An 11,466-nucleotide genomic window follows, 5' to 3' on the forward strand; every position below is an offset into this window, starting at 1 on the left:
TGCTTAGATAGTGTTACACTCTACCACCTCTAGCAACGATAATACTATAGTTTGGACTCAGCACCTGTCGTGGACAGAGGTTGCTAGGGATCACATCACTTTACTTCACGTGTCCGCTGGACACGTGTCGCGCATACTCTACAACACAGTCTCGTGGTTAAGTGTGAACATAGTTAGATAGTTACATGCTTCGCCCGTTACGTGATACATGCTGGTTATGCATAAACGCTTTCTCATACTATATGCTACTCAAACTTGTGTACTCATCTTTACATTTTATGTATTGACCTTATTTTAACGTATGTGACTGGTTGATAGGATGCTAAGGTTGCTGTGATGAATCAAGTAGGAAGTCTAGAAACTCCATTAAATAAATCTAAGTTATCGGAACAGTTTATTTGTTTATGAGACACGCTATCTGTAATAACTGTTTTTACTTTATATGTTAGTGGTATGGGACATTAACGTTAAATATATTGTCATTAATAGTTGTTATGGATTCTCTTGGACATTCTGTTTCGCTCAGTGCCACGCCCCGATGATTCCGCCATCGGTTGGGATGTGACAGACATCGACTTTGCATCATTTTCATTCATCGTTAACAGATCACATAGATACAACTCTCAGATGAACCAAAAGTCATCATCATTGAGTTTACAATCAAATTTCTTTCCAGACATAAAAAAATTACGGGCTATCAAAGCTCGAAATAAACCCTCAGTTGAACCAATGGTTAACATCATCGAGTTTGTAATTAACAATATAAGATTACCAAGTTAAAGAAATGTTTGTTTGTTTGTTCAGAGCACAGAACTGCTATCACCGAGCCAACAAATAGCATAGATACCAGCATCGACCTACCCACAAAAACAAAATTCGTTAAAATCAAATCTCAAATAACCAAAAGGTAAAACTGAAAAACCCAAACAAAAAGATGAACACCGGAAGCGGGATGGATCTCCGGCCCGAGGCGATGAGAAACACCAAAAAAACATCACGGGCGTTGAAACCGAAGGAACATCGCTGAAACGCAAGAAACGCCGGAAACCACATTGATTGCCGACCCTTCTGTAATGCTCCGCTTTTTCGTAACTTTCCTTAATTAGAAAGTGCGTCTTGTATTTCTTTTTTTGGAAACTTGTAATTCTTGTTATCGGATTTCGTTTCCTACCATTGTAAATCCGAGACTTCGATCGTAATGAAATTCTATTTTTTATACATGCTTATACGTGTTGCAATACTCGGGTTATGCGTTACCAATCTTGAATGCATACGCGCAACCGATACTCGACCTACCGGTACTCATAACCTATACTTGCTTGTTAACCATTAATTACGTGATTAAATTCTAATTCTAACAATAATAATAATAATAATAATTAATAACGATAACGATAACGATAACGATAACGATAAAATTAATGATAATGATAAAATTAATAATGATAATGATAATAATAATGATAATAATAATAATAATAATAATAATAATAATAATAATAATAATAATAATAATAATAATAATAATAATAATAATAATAATAATAATAGCATAACTTATGTATGTAGAAGTCGTATGGCAAAAAGGAAAAAAAATAAAAATAAAATACATACATGAACCAAATGGCTGTAGCCATTTTCGAAACATGTTTGTCAAAAAAAAAAATTATTGTTTTCGTTTTAGTTGTCCAAAATCCCACTATCATAGGAAATTATAATTGTTGATCTTCAAAAGCTTATGTTTTACTCACAAACTAAGGAGAGGGGTATGGGAAGAGGTAGGGGTGTGGGTCGTCAAACCTCCCAGAATGAAGAGTGGCAGAAGTTTATTAGTAAAAAGGAGGCCAGAAGAGATCGGAAGTTTAGGAATCGGGAGGAGAAGCTGAAGAACGCTACATCTTTTTTCGTGTCCAATCTCCCAGATGGTTGCACTACGGAGAAATTATGGGCAGCGTTTGAACACTTTGAAAACTTGGAAGATTCTGTTTGTTCCTTTTAAAAGAGATGGGGCAGGCAACAAGTTTGGATTTCTTTGGTTTTCGGACAATGTCTGTCCGGAAGAGTGGATTGAGAAACTTAAGATGGTCAGTATCGGAGGGGCAGTTCTGGGGGTTAAACTGGCAAAATTCAACAGGGATGGAAGCAAGGTTAATCAGGTGGCCAACAGGGGTTATGGGTCGGTTTTTAATCGATTGTCAGTTCCAAATATCCGTAGGCAAGAGAAGAAGGTGGATCCTCTGATTAATGTGCAGCCTCAAAATATGAATAGGTCCTATAGCAATGTGGTATCTAGGGGTAGTGCTGAGTTTTTGAAAATAAACAATATTATTCTTCCTCCTTTGAACACTGAAGCTAGGAAAAAGTGGATTTTTAAGTCCTTAATTGGTGAAGTCAGAGAGTTGGAATTCCTGGATAGAATGGAGGATTTTGTTGACGAGCTGGAGCTAGATGGAGTGGCTCTGAAATATTTGGGAGGTTTAAAAGTTCTGATGATATTCCAGTCAAGCGAGGAAGCTAGCGGTTTCCTCGATAATTATAGAGAGCGGTGGGCTGCCTGGTTGACTAAGTTGGAGGTGTGGGATGGCACTTTCAACAAATCGGAAAGGATTGCATGGATACGTGTTACAGGAGTCCCGATAAGCCTCTGGGATAGACATGTGTTCAACCGTATCGGAGAAAGATGTGGGAAAATGGTTATCAAATCTGATGTGTCAACTTTTGACTCAGATTTATCTTCGGCAAAAATGGCAGTGCTAGTTGACTCAGGGGAGAAGATCCGCTCCGCTTTCAAGATTTCATGTGGGGGTCAGGTGATGTCGATCTGGGTTAACGAATACGATAATTTGTGGGCCCCAACTATGCCGGATCCTAGGCTGATGGTGGAGAAACCAGCTTCCCCTACGGTTAAATCCAAGGTGGTGGTGCCGGAAATTGTGGAGGAGGAGGAGGGTGCGAGTCGGCCGGAAGTCGAAGGGATGCAGTGTTTTTCCCGAAGGGACGATGCATGGAGGGAGGATGACGAAGAGTCTTGCATGGGGAGTGAACAATCCCTCGAACCCAGTAACCGAGGTGTTAATGGTGGCAGTTTGTTTGGTGAATTAAAAAAATAATGGGGTCCCACAGGGATGTGACTTGGGTGGACAAACTGGGCCTGATTGTGTTGTTGATACCCCTGGGGCCCAGATGGAGTCTAGCACTTTTAGGTGCCCACACCCTGTGAGGCCCAGTGAAAAGTTAAAATCTAAAATATGTTTTCCAGAGAATTCTCCTTCAAACGATGACTTAGGGTCTGATCCTTTTAGCCTGGACGAATTAATTCGTCAGAACGCCATTGAAGACTGGAGAGAAAAAAACAAGAGATGGTTCGAAGAAAGGGGCGACAGGGATTTGGGGGATGAGAAGGTGGTTGGCGAGGAGGATGATGAAGAGGAGGATGAGGATGTGAACTTCGAGTTTGAAGTGGACCAGACGATCGCTTATGGTGACTGCTTGGGGATTGCGATGGAAGGTTTTGACAACCAGGTTAGAAAATTGGTTCATGGGGAAGGGGGCTTGATTCTTCCTCATGAATTTTATGTCCTTAAATATTCGGGGGGTTACTGGCATCGAGAAATCCTTCTGGGTTAGGAGGTTAAAGAGGGATCACAATGTTTCTTTTTTGGCCTTACAAGAAACTCACCAAGCGGGTCTTTCGGAGGGGTTTTGGGGTCGATTTTGGGATAGATCCCCAATGGCGGCTGTCTCTGTTGATGCGGTGGGTAGATCGGGTGGGTTGGCTGTAATTTGGGACCCTGAGATGTTTATAGTTGATAATGTTCTTAAAGGTCAAAGATTTTTCATAGTCTCGGGAGTGTTGGCAGGGGATGATGATAGGCTTAATATTATAAACATTTATGCTCCAAATGATAGTGCAGATAGGGCGGCTTTCTGGTTGACGTTAGGGGATCTGAGACACCAGTTGGAAGGTATGTGTATGATAGTTGGAGATTGCAACAATGTTCGTTTTAAGGACGAGAGGTACAACTCCCTCTTTGACAGTTCTGCAGCAGCGCATTTCAATCGCTTTATTGATAGGTCAGGCCTTCTAGAATATGGTATGACGGGGGGCAAATTTACTTATATCTCTGGTAATGTGGAGCTTAAAATGAGCAAATTAGACTGGTTTCTGGTCTGCCATAAAATTATGAGTCGATGGCCAGTTGCTAAGCTTGAAGTCCTTAAAAAGGGCCATTCGAATCACTGCCCAGTTGTGCTGATTTGTGATAGTCTGGATTTTGGTCCAATCCCTTTCAAGTTTTTTAACAGTTGGACAGAGTATAAAGAGCTGGAATTTATAGTGAAGACTTGTGTGGAGGAGGGTTCCTGTATTGGCAAAGCCGACCTTCAGTTAGCTTCGCTTCTCAAAAATATCAAAGGTGGCTTAAAGAAGTGGCGGGGGGAGTTGAGGCACAAAGAGGATAATGAAGTTTTATGTCTCACCAAAGTAGCTGAAGATATTGAAAAGAAAGCGGCTATTGGCACTTTGAGTGGTGAAGATAAAAAGTTAAGGGTCGAAACCAGGAAAAAATTAGTTCTTTTGGATAAAAAGAAGTGTCTTGATCTACACCAAAAGGCTAGAGTTAATTGGATCAAAGCCGGTGACGAGAACTCAGCTTACTTTCACGGGGTTATTAACGTCAATAAATCGAGGAATAAGATAAATGGCCTTTCTTTTAATGGGGTGTGGATTAATGAGCCTTGCTTATTAAAGGAAGAAATCCGGAAATGGTTCAAAAAGCAATTCAATGAACCGATGCGGAGAAGACCGAGTTTCAATGGGTCAGGGCTGCCGAAATTAAGCCCTACAAGGGCCTGTGATTTGACGGGTATGTTTTCAGAAGAGGAAGTGAAAAACGCTATCCGAGGGTGTAATGGTGGGAAAGCGCCGGGCCCTGATGGCTTCACCATTAAATTTTTTAAAAAATACTGGGAGTTTTTAAAACCGGCGATTATGAGGATGATGTGCGAATTCCACGAGTCCAGTAACATAAGCATAGGCTGCAATGCTTCTTTTGTTGCTCTTATCCCAAAAGTTGTGGATTGTCAAAACATTGTGGACTTCAGACCAATCTCTCTGGTTGGGTCTCTATATAAAATAATTGCGAAAGTCTTGGCTACCAGGCTTAAAAGTTGCCTGGGTGAGGTTATTGCCCCTACGCAGTCTGCGTTTGTTGGAGGAAGGAGTATTTTGGATAGTGCCTTAATTGTCAGCGAGGTGGTTGCTTGGGCCAAGAAGAGTAAAAGGAAAGTGATGATCTTTAAAGTGGATTTTCAAAGGGCATATGATTCCATCAACTGGAAATGTCTTCTGTATATTTTGAAGTGCATGGATTTTCCGGCCAAGTGGATTTCCTGGATAAATGGTTGTTTAAAATCGGGACGCGGGTCGGTTTTGGTGAATGGCGCGCCTACGGGAGAGTTTGCTTTCAAGAGGGGCCTTAGACAAGGAGACCCGATGTCCCCCTCTTTATTCATCATAGTTATGGAAATAGTAAATCTCTTCATGCAAAGGGCGGCCAACATTGGTCTGTTCGAGGGATTGAATCTTCCTAATAATAGGCCGACGATAACCCATCTTTGTTACGCGGACGATGTCCTTTTCATCGGGGAATGGTCGGAGCATAACATCATGAGTATTAACAGGTTTCTGAGATGTCTTTACTTGGTTACGGGGCTGAAAGTTAATTATAAGAAATGTAGGGTGTTTGGAGTTGGAGTCGACGACACGGAGGTTTCTAGGATGGCCGATAGGTTACATTGTGAAGCTGGAAAATTCCCCTTTTCTTATCTTGGGATACCTATTGGTGCTAATATGAAATTGGCGAAACATTGGCAAGTTGTGGTTGACAAAGTCCAACGTAAATTATCTGCGTGGAAGGCTAAAACTTTGTCGTTTGCGGGAAGAGTCACGTTGGCGAAATCGGTTCTAGGTACTATGCCTTCTTACTACCTTTCTATTTTTTCAGCTCCTAAAATAGTCATTAGGAAAATTGAAAGGTTAAGGAGGGATTTTGTTTGGGGGAAAAAGGAAATGTAAATAAGATGAGATGGGTTCGTTGGGAAGTGATGACTAAGGCAAAGAAGCAAGGGGGTCTCGGCATAGGGAAGATTTCGGATTTTAATGTTGCTATGAGATCCAAATGGTGGTGGCGATTTAAAGATAATCCTAATCAGTTGTGGGTGAAGGTTGTCAATTCGATTCATAAAAATAGAGTGGGGAAAAAATTAGTGCCGGTCAAAAATACGATCCCTGGGGTTTGGAAAGATATTGCTTCAGTGGACGATGTGTTATCTAAACATGGTATTGATATTAATCTGAAGCTCGAAGCGGATATTGGCAATGGGGCCAATGTCAGATTCTGGAAAGAAATGTGGATCGGGGATGGGCTTTTGAAAGATAGGTTCCCTGACATATTCGATCTTGCCGAAGATAAGGAAGCGTGGGTTGCGGACCAAGTGGTTAAAGTTGGGTCTAATTTTATCTGGAAGTGGGATTGGGTTACTGGGCCTACTTCGGATCATGAGTGGTTGCAATTAGGCCAATTGATGGGCTTACTGAATACGGCTGCCTTAAATGATAAAAGGAGGATGTTTGGATTTGGAGAAATAATGAAGGTGTCAATTTCTCTACTAAAGGGGTTAAAGAGGATTTGATGGAAGCCGATTCCGATCTCCAGTTGGAAGTCAACTTTCAGTGGAATTCGTGGGCTCCAATTAAATGCAATTATCTCCTTTGGAGAGCCATTTCGGGCAAGGTGGCGGCGAAGTTATCTCTTTTGCATAGGGGAATTAATCTTGATAATCTTTGCTGTGATCGATGCGGGTATGGGTTGGAAGATCCGGATCACATTTTTGCGGGTTGTATTTGGGCTCGGAGTGTGTGGTGGCAGGTTGCTGTCTGGATGCGTATCCCCCCACCTATCGATGCGACGAGCTTAAAAGAGGCCGTGAAGTTAATGACGAGTAATACGGGGTCGGCTAAGTGGAAAAAAATTGTTTACACGGTCGTTTTGGCTTCCGTTTGGCGGATCTGGAGAGTCAGAAACTTAATGGTTTTCGAAGGGGTGTTCGTTCCGATTAGGAGAATCGTTGATTTGATTAAGGAAGACGCCTTCTTATGGATTTCTCACCGATCAAAGCTGCCGAATCCGGACTGGGATAACTGGTTAGAGTTTAATGTTGTGAACCTTCTTTAATTGTTGTCTTTCTTTCTGTTGTTTCCGTTTTGTTTTTTCTTTTGTTCTCGTTTTGTTCTCAGCTTCTTGCTGGCTCTTTTTTTATATATAAAAAGTGTGTTGCCGTTCAAAAAAAAAGGAAGATGTCTAAAGGCTGATGAACAGCCATTCCGTCTGCAACTATATGTTAGTGAAATTCTTTTTTTTTATTTGTTTCATCCACCAACTAACCATATTAATTGCCAACCAACCCAACCCTAATCCATTCTCCTATAAATACAAGCCATCTCCAAGCCATTTTCACTTTTCTAATCACTCACAACTCTCTCTAATCACTCCCAAATCACTCTAAATTCGCAGCAACATCAGAAATTCGGACAGATTCAGCAAGCTTCACTAAAGTGAGCATAACTCACTCGTTTCTTGTCCGTTTTACCTCATTCCTTTTTCTATGTGCTTGGATTGACCTTAGCTTCGATTCCATGGGTTTTTCACAGTAAATAAGTCCCTGGAACTCCGGCAAAAAGGCTCCAAAGTTCACTGTTCGTTTTTGTTTTGATTCAAACTTTACTAAACTTGTTCAAACTTGAGTCTAACTCATCTCAAACCTATGTCCTTATGCTTATAACCACTGCTATGGTTAGTTAGGCTTAAAAACAAGGTTGAGACATTCAAAATCAGAGGATTAATTCTCACAAACTTTCTGTTTTGTTCAAGGGTTTAACCCATAAGTGATGTTCAAGTTCAAAGCTTGATGTGTGATATAGGATTAACTTGGGTTGTCCTACATAAAAATCCACATATTGCTTGATGATTTCTTATAGATTAGTTGTTTATATTCTTGTACTAGGTTTTTACCCGGGATTGCTTCCCAGGCTCGGGAAAGTTATATAGATTAATTAATTACTATTTGTTTGTAATACGACCACATTACATCAATACGACCACATTACATCAACCATCTAATTCGATTAAACAACAATGTCTTCAAATCACCGGATTAGATCATGAACTCATATTAGAGGACAAACAAAAGCACAACAGGACCATATGAATAATATCATTTCCACTTTTACTTCAATGCACTTACATGATAGGGTGATTTGGGATTTTGAAAAAATCTTTGTTTTTTTACCTTTTTTACAAAATAAGATGTTCACCAAATTTGAAACAGATGTTGACCAAAAGTCAATAAGATATTCACAAATAGTCAAACAAATGTTGAGGTTAAACAGATGTTTGGTTTAAGGCCAAACATCTGTTTATGGCCAAACATCTGTTTAAGTCCAAATATCTGATATAGAAGGAGAACATCTGTTTAAGGCAAAACATCTGTTTAAGGTCAAACATGTGTTTAAGGTCAAACAACTGTTTAAATCCAAACATCTGATATAAAAGACAAACATCTGTTAAAGGCCATACAACTGTTTAAGCCTTAACAGATGTTTAACTTGTTAAGATCTACTGTCTTCTCACACAGTTTTCCTCTTCAAAACACTGTTGAACCTAACATGGAAAGTTATTTAAAAACACTGTCTTCAAATCACCGTTTTAACCAAACAGCAGTTTCAAACCACAGTTTTAACCCAACAGTGGTTTTAAACAACCATTTTAACCAAACAGCGGTTTCAACAACAGTTTTCTGAACAGTAGTTCCAAACATATGTGGACATCAATCTGTTGACCAAAGTCAACAGATTTATCAACCACTGTTTTATTTTCAAACATCTGTTCCCAATAACAGAGCGTTGAACATTTAAACATACCTTTGCCAATATTATAAGCTTTTACACTATCAAACCTAAATATTTATAAAAAGTACAAGTGTTAAACAGCATACAAAGTTCATCCATCAGTTGACCCAATTCAACAAATGTATCAGCCACTGTTTAATTTTGAAACATCTGTTCTCAATAACAGAGCTTTGATCATTTAAACAGAGCTTTGCCAATATTACAAGAATTTACACTCTCAAACATCAATATTCATTTACTTAATTTTAATAACAAACATTATTAATAATTTTAACACAACTAATTATATAAAAAAATACAATTGTCAAGATAATAGCATTCAATAAAATACAGGATCCTAATTCCTAATCTATTGGTGAAATAGTAGTTTCGATAAGTAAAGCTCCTTTCGGACCATTGTAGTTGTTAACATGTTGGACGTATTTCAGAAGTTCATTGGTCAGATCAACTTCAATCATATCCCCCCAGATGCTTGTTATCAGCCACTTGTTGTCTTCAATTATATTAGTACTTCGGCGTGCATCAACATAATCAACTACACGAGGATTATTGAAAACAAACATCTTCTTCCAGCCTTCTTCTTCTTCATATCTGAGCAAATCAGCAGTTAGCTTAGCAGACTTTCCAATAACAATCAAATGCAACCTCTTTGCAATGGTCAAAAAATGCCCTTGGCAAGGATTGACTACAATACTCTCAGGAAAGTGAAGCATTCTGAAAGTCTCACTAACAACATCAAAACAAACGATGTTCCTCTCACCTAGTGGATACCAATAATTTGAAACCATATATGGTTTTATCAGCATAAACTCCTGTAGACCATGAATAACGACTTGAACTATAATTGTTTACAATACCGGAATTTATTGTTGTCCATGACTCACGACGTCGTGAGTAAACACGAGCAGCAGTTACATTACGGTAACATTTGATGTTCAACACTTTCAGATCATTGAACTGATCAAAATAAATTCCACCGGTATCAGAGTTTCGATGAAGATTGTAATTAAAGTAGTCATCACACAAAACCTTATACTGCCTAATAGTAGGATTCCAAAGAATCAACTGACAGCAAATCCATTCATTGGAAACTAACAACAACCCATTAAATGAAGATAGAATACGTAAGAAGCTAGAGTGGACATTGTTAGGAAAACTTCAGGTTTTACTATTAACAACATCCAACTTACTACCAACTACGTCGTCAATGACAATTGACGTGTCTTTCAAGGATAATAGTTTCTTTTCTACTGAATCTCCACTTCGGAGAGCATGCATCATCTGAAATGCATGACTTGACAATTCCGTATAAAAATTCTTGGAAAGAGATTTGAAACGGCAAATATCTTCTGCAGAGAGCCTTGAGAAAACCTCGTCAACAATCACTTGAAACCCAAATTTTTCCATCCTGCAGAGAGCCTTGTGAAAATCTCGTCAACAAAATTTTTGAAGATGATTTAGTAGATAGATGAAAATGGTAATGATCAAAACTTCTGCCAAATGTATTTTATATACCCAATGAAGAAGGCTATGACTAAATACATCGTCAGACGAAAGAATATCATGCGACACTCATTAGGCTTTTAATGCATTTACATGGGAAAAATATAAAATTAAACACGTTATTATAATTACAATTAAGCTATTCATTTACCTATAACACGCCTTTAGCATAAGACAGAAGTGATTGCTTAACGGGCATTAATTGCAAAGTATATATCCCAAGGCATTTTGAATTTGAATTTACCGGCAATTTCAAAACCACTGCTATGCTATATGTTTGCCAAAGGAAATATCTGCTAAGTTATAATTTCTTGGTTATGGGCAATAGTTTACTGATTTGATTTGAAAGCTATTGTCATGATGAGTTTTCTAATAGCATTAATTATTGATTTAATTTGCAACAAATAGTCATCAAGGATTTTTTTAATTTTGTAATTTAACTTTAATTTTTATCATTAAAACAATGTTTTAAATTAAATACTGTTAAACATCTAATCTGGACATAAACAAATGTTTGAAATTAAATAAATATTTGACCTCAAACATCTGTTTGAACATAAACAGATGTTTGAAAATAAATACTGTTAACATAAACAGAGATATAATATCTACAGTTTGGACATATAAATACTGTTAACAAAAACAAAGATAGAATATCTACTGTTGATGATGAACCACTTTTGTTGTTGGGCAGTGGTTCATCTTTGAGTTTGTATAGGTTTGTCTCGAGAAATAAAGTATAGAGAACCACTGCTACACTAAACACTGTTACATAAGAAGTACTGATACACAAATACTAAAGTTGAATCCGCTGTAGAAGCTGTTATAACTACACCAACAGTGCTAGTCTTTAACAGGACTTTGCCTTCAACAGTGCATAGGCCTCATGAGACAATAAGTCCATCAGTCTTTATATGGAGCAGGAGTTAATTATAACAGTCCTTAGCATGATCAGCTATTATAACCACACCATAACCCTTTGAGAGGCTGACCAT

The 11,466-nt window shown here is 38.5% G+C and overlaps 1 protein-coding gene across 1 annotated transcript; it reads left to right on the forward strand.

The window, feature by feature from the left end:
• The first annotated feature begins 6,692 nt into the window (after positions 1-6,692).
• Positions 6,693-7,235, forward strand: LOC110892627. Its single transcript, XM_022139783.1, has one exon. It carries the CDS (start codon positions 6,693-6,695, stop codon positions 7,233-7,235), a length of 543 nt encoding a protein of 180 aa, XP_021995475.1.
• The last annotated feature ends 4,231 nt before the right edge of the window (positions 7,236-11,466 follow it).

Source organism: Helianthus annuus, chromosome 12 (assembly GCF_002127325.2).
Source record: "Helianthus annuus cultivar XRQ/B chromosome 12, HanXRQr2.0-SUNRISE, whole genome shotgun sequence".
NCBI lineage: Eukaryota > Viridiplantae > Streptophyta > Magnoliopsida > Asterales > Asteraceae > Helianthus > Helianthus annuus.